This window comes from Aethina tumida, chromosome 2 (assembly GCF_024364675.1).
Source record: "Aethina tumida isolate Nest 87 chromosome 2, icAetTumi1.1, whole genome shotgun sequence".
Taxonomy (NCBI): domain Eukaryota; kingdom Metazoa; phylum Arthropoda; class Insecta; order Coleoptera; family Nitidulidae; genus Aethina; species Aethina tumida.
The window spans coordinates 37,260,156-37,273,448 of record NC_065436.1 but is presented as its reverse complement, the minus strand read 5'-3'; the positions used below and the strand labels follow the sequence as shown (position 1 = coordinate 37,273,448).

Below are 13,293 nucleotides of genomic sequence, written 5' to 3'. Positions count from 1 at the left end.
TTTCCCGAACAAATATGTAATCTATTTGGTACGAAAATAAATTATTAACAATTCCGTATGTTTATAATCTAATTTATAACCGAAATGTAACATTCAACCAAATTGTGTTCTAGTTATTTATTAACACACTCATTTGTGTGTCCGACGCAACGAATCCAATTAATTTTGACGTATATGTGTGTATTTCATTTTTCCTTTACAAATAAATTTCCGCAATTTTAGCAGTCTTGTTGTGTCGAAGTTCGTTCCGCAATAATTTCGTCAATCAATCAAGGAGCAGCGATTGTTTCGTCGACGCCGCTGGGATAAATTTCTGCGAGGCTCCGACATGAAACATGAACGTGTGATAACAATGGAATCATGTCGTCGTTAATTATTCCGCATCTTCCGATTGATGCAAAATGCAACGTACAATTAAGGGATTTTTGGTGGGCAACTTTACACACCTGCAAATGTGCCATCATGAAGTTTGCCGTCGTAAAAGTTTTACACACGCGGAAAATTACTTAACCATGAATCCGATGGAGACGTGTCCATTCATCATTCATGCCGAAAAAGTTTACAAGCCGTTCGGTTCGGTTTAATAATTCAGCCGTCTTGGCAAATGTATCGGGTAATGCAAAAACAACGTTTTCGAATGACCACGCCGATATAAATTTTGTCGGACAGTTTAAAAAGTTTTCGGTTTTCGAAGTGGACATGTCAGATTTCCGTATCGATTTGACGTCTTCGAAGAAGGTTTTTCTTTGTCCGGTTTGTGCGCTTGTATTGACGAGCGATTGTTGAAAATGAAATAAAGTAATGGACAATCATTTCACAACTGATGTTCAATTTACGAAGCGGCGTTCGTTAAATGGAACAGAGTGAATTTAGGTGGGTCAACAAAATGTGTGTTCAGCGTAAACCGTATCCGCTCTAAAATCTATTGAAACAGTAAGTTTGTACGAACTATTAAACAGCGGGGAAACTTATGACAACGATTCCGAACGGCGTTTTATTAATTAACTTTCCCGAGCCACGCAAAGACAAAGAAAACTTTCGCAGACGCTTTTCGGTGAGTAATTGCACTATCAAAAACAATTTAATTTTATTAATTAACACCATACATCATCCGGTCCATTCAAATTTATCCGTTCACTGAAAAACGCCACTCTCCTAATTTCATGAATGGATATTTGGGACGGGCGATTTATAATTTTGCCAGTTTACGACAAAATGCAAAGAAATTGTTTGTGATATAAAGCAGAAATGTTAAAGTCCAACAGATTCGGATATAAGCGAGTTTCGGCGAAATTTCCGTTATTTATCGGAACGACGTTGGATTTTATTAAGACATTTGCAAATGAAGTTTGCATCGGAAGATTTATGGCTTTGTCTCAGACTGTACGAAAACAAATTGCATCCACTTGCTCAAGACGGATTATTACCAAACTGGCTGCAATAAGAACACAAACGCCCCGGAAATAATTTATATTTCCATGAATCAATTTACCCGACCTTTTTGTCTATTCTGTTTCGTCTGTTTCATCAATCCCTCACATCCTTTTATTCACAAAATGTTTTACTTTCCAAATGTTTATGCTCTACTTTAAGTCAGGGATATAAAAAGATCATTTTAATATAGATATAAGTTTAAAATGTTTGAAAATTTGGATGCCAAGGTGTGAAGTAATAAAATCTTTTGGAGATATTCACTAAAGAAAGTCGAAAGATTGCATGATAATTTGGTGTCCAAACTTGTCGAGTGCACACAATCTGTTTGTACAGCTTAGTGGATGTCAAACTGGAAATTATGGAGGTAAAACCAGCACAGAGTAATAATTTAAAGTGTTTATTAACGTACCCCAAACCAACACGAAACGATCGATAGTCCAAGTCCGTTGGTTACTCCAACTTTACTAGATTATTCATGCCCAAAGTCCTACTAATCTCAATACGAATTTATGTAAGCACCGTAATTAAATTATTCGCAGAGATTCTTGCAAAAACAAAACCAATAAATGATATTTCCATTTAAACTATACCAAAAAAACAAAACCTTAGATATTAGGAAACAATTCTGGCAACGTAGACTAAAGCTCTGGAAATTAATAATTAATACTAAAAATTTCATCTATTTACTATGGTCCATATTATATATTACTACCAACATCGTTGCTTTCTATTTATTAATTTAACAATAACATCAACGTTATTTAACATTTTTTTGTAATTCAACTTATATTTACTGAAAAATTTTAACATAAAAAATAATTATTATTCAAACTTATGAATACAAAAGCACTATTTTATTTACTTTAAGCCCTAAAAACTAAATCTAAAAATAATTTGTAGTATTTATATTAAAATCGATTAAAATTTTAATTGAATTAGAAAATAGACGTTTAAAAATATCATGTGAAAAACAATAATGATATATCCCAAGGTAAAATTTTTAATAACGTTCCAATGAAATTAAAATTTAGAAATTTATATATATATATATATATATATATATATATATATATATATATATATATATACCGTATCAAAAATGATGAGCGTGTCTACTCGCATATTGAGACGGAACATCAATACCCCTTTGTAAACAAAAAGGAAAGATATACATGCAATTATGTGGGCGGGCCGAACTGACTGGAGGGGATCATTTGGGTTTGCTGCGTTTAGCATGCGGTTCGTCTCCGCAGACGTTGTTTTTAGTATATTTTATTTAATTTTTGGGATACATTTTTATTTTGAAAAAAGTAGTTTATTTTTAGAATACTTATTTTTGTTTTTGATATACCCTCAAAAAATATTTCAATTTACAGATTGAAAATTATACAAAGTTACGGAATTTAAATGGAGCATCCGAAGAACTCGAACTACATCCCTACGCATACGGAGAGTTACTAAATGCATTCGCAAAGATTAATTTACATTGTGCGCCGGCGCGCACCAGCACGGCGCATTGTCTCTGAGAGTAGGGATTCTTACTACCGGGCAAAACTTTTCTCTCTTTGTCGTGCATCCATCTCTTACAACATCCAGACACGAAGAGCATTTTTCGTACGGTATATATATATATATATATATATATATATATATATATATATAAATTAACATTTGATATCCTATAAACAAAAATATAATAAAAATTAATAATTAATACCAAAAATTCCTTCATCTATTTGCTATAGTTCACATCATATATTACTACCAAAATTGTTTTTTATATTTATTAATATAACAATAATATCAACGTTATTTTTAACATTTGATACACTATTTTATTGTAATTTGACTTACAGTACTTAAAACATTAATATCAAAAATAATTATTATTCAAACTTGAGAATGAAAAGCACTATTTTATTTAATTTAAGCCTTTAATCTAAATCAAAAAATAATATATATATTATATATTATTTATATTAAAATCGATTGAAACTGTTACAGAAAAAAATTAAATCATTCAACAAAACTTTATTTGAATTAGAACATAGACGTTTAAAAAATATCATATGAAAAACAATAATAATATTGCTATATCTCAAGATAAAAACATTCCAATAAACATTACATGAAATTAAAATTTAGCTCTTGAAAATTTAATTAGGCGGCATACTATTTTTAGACTTGAATCTTTCAGAAATACAGCAGTAAAAAACGTTAACAGACAATTAATAAAACCAAGGTCGCTCAGTCAGATTCGCCTCGACTGAAAAAGAGTATTTTCTCAGAGACACAGTGTAGAGAAAAACAGACCGCAAACCCTCCAACACATCACACAAACTCCAGCATCTGGTTAGTCGTTATTTATTTGGAAGTTATTGCTCTGGCGCTCTTTAGGACCCCCCTTACAACACAATCTTCACGCTCAACGAATCACCGCCGCCATTTCCACGCCGCTCTTGCCATTCGCGATTGCCACCGCCAGATTTTACTCTTGCACTGATAACTTTGTCTTGTTTAATGTATTAGCTGTTCTGAATTTGTTTTCTGTTCGCAGAGGAATGCAGATACGGCAAGGGAGCATGGTCTGAGTGCGACCCCAAGACCAACCAGAGATCGAGGACGCTCACCCTCAAGAAGGGCAACCAGACGACGTGCGAATCCACCAAGACCATACAGAAGAAATGCAAGAAAGGTAACAAACGGCTAATTCGAGTTTAGTATTCCACGAGCGAAATGTCGGACGACAACACGTCTTAAGTGTGGTGGTAGATGGTGCGGAAAAATAACGAGGTTGTTATTTTTTCCCATTACCTCGAACGGCTCGATTCTCCGGATGAATTTATACGGTGTTATCTAATAAAAAGCAAACACGACTTGACTCTGGAAGATGATATTCCCATTCACGTTCACTTTTGACACTCCACATCCGAAAAGAAATCGTCTAATCAAGTTCATCCGTTTAAAATTGAGTTGGCGTTACGAAAAGTTTCGGAATTAACAGCGAGCGAATGAGTGAATGTAAATCGGGCAAGATTGAGCCGCGAGTGAACAAACACGGAAACAATTTCAATTTCGAGTCGGGTTTGTTTTCAAAGTGTCGCAATATATTTTCAATTAATGCCGAAGCAGCATGGAGAAATAATTAAAGTTCCTTGTCCGGCATTCCGAGTTGATTAACTTCGGTGTCTTGGTCTTAGTTTATTTCCATGCCCGTCTTGCCTTCTCGGGCACGTCTCTTCAGACAACTTTTAGAGGAAAATGTCCAAACTTTAATCTCTAATAGATAAACATGTACCAGGCTTTCTCCGAAAATTAAACGAAGTCAAAAATTAAATTTAAATTCGTTTAATTATCATAAATTGTGGCACCGAATTCTAAAAACCCATAACATTTTATGAATCTCGCTAATTTTATAAAAAATGTTGGGGTGTGTAAAAACATTTTAATTTACTCAACATTCCATTCGTCACGATGGTTTTATTATTGTCGGAAAATAGAGGAATTTTTATTTCGGATTTTTTGCTTGTTGCTGTTAATTAAGTTCACCTAAATTTAATACGATCGACAAAAGAAAATATAACATATATTTGAATATTAAAGTTTTATATTTCTGGAAAAAGTGGGATTTTCCCTTAAATAGGTATACATTCCTCCAAGTTATTTTTATCAAATTAAGTTTTATGAACTCATAATGGATTATTTGAAACTTTTCTCATTAACAAACTATCCCGTTGGTTTTAATATTTTCAGATTAAAAATAAAAGTTTCACAACAGCAAAATTTTTCTAATATAAACTTAAAATTGGCGAACTTGAATAACAATTGTAATTAACTGAGATAATTAATAAACTGAATAAAATTATAAAACTGTGTAGTTACCACTTGAATGTTTTAATATAAATTGCAGTTTTACATAAATAATTTCAATTTCATAATTATAATTAATTTTCCGTTTCGTTAACATTTAATTTAACGTTCCGTACTTTCAGCCGAAAACTAATTACATTATCATGCTGATTTCAATTAATAAATACGAATTAATGTTGTTTTGATTAAAATACATCATCAAACATTGAAAATTTGATCGATGAAAAGGAAAAAACGAGACTTTAATTGAACTGGTTTTTCGGTAGGTAAAGAAAGAAACTTGGCCAATTTCAATTTTCCCGTATAATCCGCGGGGGATCAGGCGAAAAATTAATGAAAATGGCTTTTGCTGTGGATTACATCCATAAATTTCCACTTAACCGTACTCAAAAACTGATAGGAAATTAAATATGTTAACGAAGACACATAGGTGGTGGCTGATTGAATTTTCAATTCGCATTTTACACCCCCTTTTTTACCCTCGTTTCATTCATTTGCATCCCATTCTTCATTATTATTATGAAAATATTGTTTTAAATTTGTGCTGGAAGAACAAACGACTGTTTGGATCGATTTTTGGATAAATTGTTGTTCTTAAACAAGTAGCACACTTTGTTCCGCGTAACTAGCAATTCCCATGTTATATCGACAGCTTCCGCACCATTTGCTCTAATGCACGTTCGAAAGTTTCTCTAACACATTTCCCTGCATCCACTCTTTTGTGGGCTTGCATGTTTAGAAATTGTTCTTTGCTCTTTTCCCTAAGTGACAAATGGGGAGTGAACCATCTCACGAGTTCATTTTCGAACCTGAATAACTGGAACAGTTAAGCTGGCTAATGTTGTTGGATCCATTTACTTGTCTTGATAACTTCACATTTAATGGTGTGGGAGTTTAATTTGATTTTACACAAACCGCAGGTTAATTATTCGTATGAATTGGTTAAGAAAATTCGACACAAAAACCAGTAACAGTTTCGGAAAATTGGTTGAATTTAATATGAACTGTGTCAAGTTTGAGTCTAATAAATTTCCCAGGAAATGGAAAACTTTACATCGACACCGCATGCTACGTTAGGTGCCTATATCAAAGTAATAACTTTACTCGCCAAACTTTATTATGTTAAATTAAACTGGGGGAGTTATTATTTTAATACCAACTCGAATTTTATTCTCAGCTAAATCCACTTTACTAAAATAAATTCATCGCAACAAAAAAACAAAGACAAAGTGCATTAATTAGCAGAAAATGTAAACAGAATTAAAAGGCAACTAATTAAGATTAACGATCATCGAAGTTGGATGAGGGAAAAACCATTTAATGGAAATTCAAACCCGAATTCTGCCCCGTTATTTTTCAAGTTCCACGAAACCTAATTAAATACCTGAGACATTCAGTTAATTAAGAAAATTAATGATAATTCCACTTTTAAATATTTCACAAAAGTTTACTCGGCGTTTTCATTTCTTCTCATTAAATCGGCTCGGGTTTTCATTTCCTTGAAGCCGTTTTACAACACAATGTCAAAAACGTTGAGCCTCAATTTACTTTTTTAAGAATTTAAGAGAAAAATACTCAAATAATCAAACGATTCGAAACGGTTTTTGTAAAAATGAAAGTTAATTCGAGTGACAAAAGGGTTCGAGTGCGAAATAAAAATAAAAGCGAAAACCGGGAACGAGGGGCTTGATTAATTCGTAAAATTTATGGCGATTCAATTTTAAGGACGTGATGGCAGCGCACTCGGCCTTTTTATGCCTTCTAATTCTGTTATAACTTTGTTACGAATCGGACTATCGATTCGGGACTAGGTATATTGCATCCAGACCGGGATGAACGTTTTTGTGTGATTAACGTTCGTTTTATATTACCCCCGGGTCCACAATAAATTAAATGGCTTTGACATTATATTCTATTATAATGAATTCGATTCATAAATATTGATACTCGTTTGATTATGAAATATGCGACTCGAACGGCGGTTAGAATTATTTAAAATCGTTCGGATGCGCCGCACTAGAAATTTATTTCACTTGTTACGACGGAAAATGGGCAAAAGTTGCGTTACAAAGTGAGAAAAAGCAGTTAAGGAATATTGGATTTTCAATGATATGATAAAATGAACCTTTGTACCGAAGAACAATAACAAAGAGATCAAATTTCAATGTTTTTATGGTGGTGGATCGGAAGCACATTATTTTCTATAAATTGTTTTTAAGCAAAAATTTAAGTTTTAACTAGTTGAGATTTGTTTTATCTTTGACGTCGACTGAAAAAGTAATAAGTAGTTTGCACGTGTTGTGTGAGTAATTAATTAAAAGATTTTGATTAAAAAGCAAGTAAATTAGTAGGAGGCATTCATCAAAAGTTAAGGGAAGTTTCTAAACATCTCAGGATCGGGAATCTCGATTTCCCCCCCAAGTCTTTAATAAAGTTGATCCATATTTATGGCACATAAAATGTAAATATGTTTGTCCTACTACTACCGTAATTAAATATTAAATTCCATTCCCGGATGATTTTAAAGTTTTCTATCATTTTTCGTGTTTATCAAGAACAAGAAGAGAGGGAGAGAGAGAGAGAAAAAAAAGAAAGGAAGATTAATCTAAAACATATTAAATTTTCCTTGGTATATTAAATATACATTTTAGGCACGTCCAGAAAAGCTTGGAAACATCAATTTTCATATGCGAGGTAAAAAAAGAGTTCGTGCGTATAATACGTTGGAGCCTATTTATTCGGGACTTTTATTACGGGCATTATAATCTGGCACTTTCAAAGATGAATGATCCCGCCGCTGTACAACCCAATTTAGATAAGCCACTACAGATATTTTCATAAAATTCACACCTGATAAAACGATAATCGATTTTTATTGTTTATTAAATAATAATTTTGTGCACTAAACTAGTGCTCGTGTTTATTAACATCGGAGAGGCAAAATGGAAAAATGCATCAGTCATTTCTTGTGTAATGAAGAACGCAATTCGAAATCGAAAACGAAGTTACGATTGACGAAACCGTCGCAACGTGGCAAAAAACGTAGTGAGCGAGTGTATAATTGAATAAAGCGAAATTGGAATCGGTGATGACAATATTAAAATTAAATTTATATCGCAGACAGGTATCAAAGAAGCATTCCGGCGCGCAATTTTCCTCGTGCGCCGATGGCGAAATTCAAGGGTCGTTAAATTCGTATTACGTCGTCAAATTTGCCGTGCACAACGTCAAATTTCATTCCAATAATATGTAAAATACGTGGTTGCGAGCTATTTACCTTTTCCCTCGGCTCGTGTTTCGACTTTTGGGAATTTGGTCAATGTGACGAAACGTTTCTTGATGAATAAATCATCTGTGATTCATTTTTGCTTTGTCGTTGCAGCGTGTCGATACGAGAAGGGAGCGTGGGGCGAGTGCAACGCCCAAAGTCAGATGACGAGGAACGACAAGTTGAAGCCGAACAGCGACGCGTCCTGCGAGCAAAACAGACAGATCACGAAGAAGTGCAAGCCCAAGGGCGCAAAACCGACGAAAGGTAAAGGTAATGTAGTGTCCTTCGGTTTCCTTTCCTTCTTTTCTTTTTAGTGTGCATAAAACTGTAGTTTCTGAGATAATTCCATTTATTTGGTTGGCAATTGCAGATGTGGGAATTGTGAGAAAGTTCCTAATACTAGTTTCAGTATTTAGTGTCTGGCCATAATCCGTATTTGCAGCTCGGGCAGTTGTATTGACCATCGAGTGGATAATTCAACGAATACCACTATTTGTAATGCGGTCTTTAATTAAATTATTCGACCCCAGTTTGCCACATTTCTGTTAATGCCAATGTGCTGGTGGTAATTTATCTGTTTTTCTTCTATTACATGTAGTTACACAAGCAGAATTATTATAATTAAAACTTCATATTTCGTTTATTAAATGGCCTTTTAAAACAATAACCACATAAATCTCAATTTCAATTAATAAATTAAATAAAATGTATCTTTAAAAAATGTAAATGCTGAGGCTTTCGTGACCACTGTTTCCATATCTATAGTAGTTCGGATTTATTGGTTTGTTTGTTGGAATTATTTCCTAACGTTTCGCTAGTACGAGTGGCTAGCATCTTCAGAGGTTTGATTTGGACAACAGTTGATGTTCTAGAAATTTCGTTCTGTTCGTTGGCTGTTCTAATCTGCTTAACGATTTTGATGTTTTTAAGCAGTGGTGTCCATATGTTATCAACCTTCAAAACTTCTTCTTTTCAATTGCTTCCCTAATCATTCTCTTGTGATATCCAGTTGTCAGAGCAGGCAATTGTGTATCTTGGAATTTTAGCTTATAATTTCCATCTAACAGTGCATGTTCAGCTATAGCAGACTTATATGTTTGTCCTAGAATGCAGTTTCGTCTGTGTTTTTTAATCCTTTATGTTACCGATGTATACTTTCACGCAAGAGCAATGATGGTCTCTCCTATCTTTGGCAGACCTGAGACTAAGTTGAATCTTCCTTGTTGGTATAACAACAGTATGGATGTTATGTTTTGATAAGATACACGGACTGGGATAAAGTAACCTCTACAACATATAGAAGTATAGAAAATGAGCTTCAACGAAGGACCGAACAACAAAAAAGGAAATTCGAAAAATTTATATACATCTCGCACAGTCATAAACATGACAGATCATACTTTGACATCTGAAGAAACGTCTGTACTTGCAAAAGGTGGAGAGATCTGAACTCTGAACATGAATAAAACTATCATAGTTCTCCGAGCAGATAAAGGAAATGCAACAATTATAATAAAATCCGATGATTACAAAAATAAGAGGGAAGATCTGCTGGACTCGAAAAGCTATCGATAACTGGCTAAAGATCCAACACAGAGAAAGTTAAGAAACACCAATCTGCTAATAATGAAATCATCCATACCAGCGGATATTCAAAAACAATTAGTCAAATTAGAAGCGTTTCCACCTTTCAAATTCACAATGGAATTGGAAAAGGAGAACCAAATACCTTTTTTGTTAAAAAAATGGGAGAACATTTAAACCATACAGTTTACCGAAAATCTACACACAGCGATCGGTATCTAACCATCATCCTAGTCAAAAACAAAAGGAACTGCATCCTAGGACAAACACACAAGTCTGCTGTAGCTGAACATGCACTGTTAGATGGAAAACATAAGGTAAAATTCCAAGATACACAATTACTTGCCACGACAACTGTATATCACAAGAGAATGATTAGGGAAGCAACTGAAATCCATAAACAGGGAAACATCTTCAACAGAAAAGAAGAAACATTGAAGCTCGATAATATATGGACACCAGTGCTCAAAAACACCAAAATCGCTTAGCAGATTAGAACGGCCAACAAACAGAATGAAATTTCTAGAACATCAATTGTCTAAGTTGTCATTTAGATGTCAATCAGATGTCAAAGTGACACATACCAAATCAGACTTCTGAAAATGTCAACGAAACGTTAGGAAATAATTCCAACAAACGTCGGACTAATAAATCCGAACAACTATAGATATTAAAAAAAATGATAAGTATACAAAAAAGCACTTCTCTGCTACGACTATTCAATAAGATTTATATTGACGATAATTTATCCGTTCATCGCGGTATAATATTAAACGATCAATTTTCTACTTGTTTATTTACAATTAAATTATAGAATCAGTTCCATTAATATTCCCATGAATCTACCAACAGTAGTAATTAATTCGTTTTCTGTCGAATGAATGAGTTTTGGCCAAGTTATTTATGACAGTCGTAGAATTCGGAATTCGATCCAATCGGATAGGATCGCGTCGATTTGATGGAATTATTCAGTGAATGGGAATTAATTTAAGATGTTGTGTAACCGGAGTGAATGAAACTTCCATTTTCGGAGCGTCAGCTGAAATTCGTCTCATTGTCGGTGAATCCATTCGAAAATACACTTTACGTCGATCACAGGTGATTCACTGTTGGCCCTTTTAATTCAACTTTACTAGTATTTATTGTTGTTTTAATTCAACTCTCAGTAAATAATAAAATAATTGCAAATGCATAATAAATATTATTTTCCAATCAATCTTTCTCGTTTCATTTTCCATATGATATATTTTTAATAATAAAATTTTAATTTTTATGTATTTGTTTGCCCAACAAAAATCAATATTTAATCAAAACTAATAAAATTTAAATAAACATTTTCACAACTTTTACCTTTGATCACATTTATTAGCATTTCCATTTAAATAAATTAATAAATCCATGATTTATTGGCCGCATTTTGATTTAATAAAATATTTGTTTCGTCTGCCATTTAATTAACACAACAATTAATATAAATTTATGTGCGTCAGTTCGGATCTGGTTGATTCCGTTAATTAGAGAAAACACCCCCCCAAACATAACGGCGGTGTTTATCGTGCAATTACCGGATTTTTTCTCTTAACCAGAGAAAAAAAATAATAAAAGCGTGCCTCTCGTTTAAGCAGTCGCTTAATAAAACAAGCGCGCCTCGCAAAGGCATATTTGGGGGTTGGAAATAATTAAAGTTAAGTCTGAGTTAATGAGTTAACTGAAGTCGACCGCTAATAGGGTCGCCAATTAAACAGCTGTATCCGGACTTCAAAGGTTCAACTAACCGTATTATGTGGCGAAATTTCACTAATACCGTCAAAATGTTCGTTTCTTACCGACATAATTTTATATTATAATTACATCAAACACGCATCGTGTTAATGTGCCTGATGCGTGTAAAGGATATTCACATGTGGGGGACGGATTATTGAATTAATGGGAACGGATAATCGTCAGAAGTTGCTGCTTTTGGGAATTTCGGATTTAATCAAACTTGGAATTCAGGCTGAATTAAATCTGAAATTGAACGCCTGTCAAATTTTGGAATCGAAATCAACTTCAGCTGTTTATATTCTATTTACTTATATAATTAATTACTGTGTATTATTATTAATTAATGTTTTCTGTTTATTTTTAGCCGCTCGCCGCAACAGGCAGTAAAGGAAGAAGAAGAACTCAACGTTAGGATAAAAATCGTTTTGAATAATATTTCATCTAATACCTAGTAATTCATGAAAACTTAATAATAGATACTCATCTTCACATTTACCCAGCATTATAATAAATAAAAATCTAAATTCGACGCATTCTTACAGACAAACGTCAAACGCAACTGAAATAATGGTAAAAATTTGAAATAAAATCGAGGTTGTGATCGATGAAATTAGAATAATAGTAATTGATTGAGCTGAATTACAATTGTATTGCGACATTTGTCAGTAAGAAACGAACCATGTGGGCCACTGCCAATTTGAACTAAAACCTAAAACAGACCCCCTCAAACAAGAAACTTACCCCCTATTAAAGGAAACTTGACCACCCTTTCATTATCTTACGATGGAAATTTCACTGAGGGTCCCTCAAAAATGTAAATTCGCTCCTTCATGAATATTTGAAGGATTAACCGTTTGTACAATGACAGTGTCTTCGACAAGCGGTCAAGAAAGCCCAAGGTGTAATTTTCATGGTTTCCAAAAAGAAAATGTATAGATGTTGTTGTAGATTGTACAATAGAATAATCATCGAAAAATATATGTGTGTAATAATTATAATTTTCATTTGATACGTTTTAATCTTAAATGTAACGATCGTTTTTAATTTTTTAATCATATTTTTTACTTAAACTATAAATGTGGACGTGGACTTACCTAATCATATATCATTGTACTTGATCACATTCAGACAAAACAATAAAGTCATTAACATTAAACCGATTTTCGTTTTATTTAAAAATTAATTATTATTTATAAATTAATGCATATATTAAATACATTTTGTTCTATTAGTATGAGTTACCTAACTTGATACTATTAAGCATAATTTATTGTCAATTTCATTTCTTATAACGATATTGCTGACTGGTTTCTTGTATATAAGGAGTTCAAAATATTAATTCAAACAAAATGATACGATTTGAAATATTT

The 13,293-nt window shown here is 33.1% G+C and overlaps 1 protein-coding gene across 3 annotated transcripts in view; it reads left to right on the top strand.

Moving 5' to 3' along the window:
• Positions 1–13,079, top strand: part of LOC109599021 (pleiotrophin) — a 59,757-nt gene extending 46,678 nt beyond the window's left edge. For 2 of the 3 annotated variants that reach the window (XM_020014952.2, XM_020014954.2), the window contains exons 3-5: positions 3,992–4,129; positions 8,687–8,845; positions 12,288–13,079. In XM_020014952.2, coding sequence (XP_019870511.1) covers positions 3,992–4,129; positions 8,687–8,845; positions 12,288–12,310 — 320 coding nt within the window. In that variant the 3' untranslated portion in view covers positions 12,311–13,079. The remainder of the gene's footprint in view (positions 1–3,991; positions 4,130–8,686; positions 8,846–12,287) is intronic. The other variant, XM_020014955.2, reaches the window with a different exon arrangement.
• The last annotated feature ends 214 nt before the right edge of the window (positions 13,080–13,293 follow it).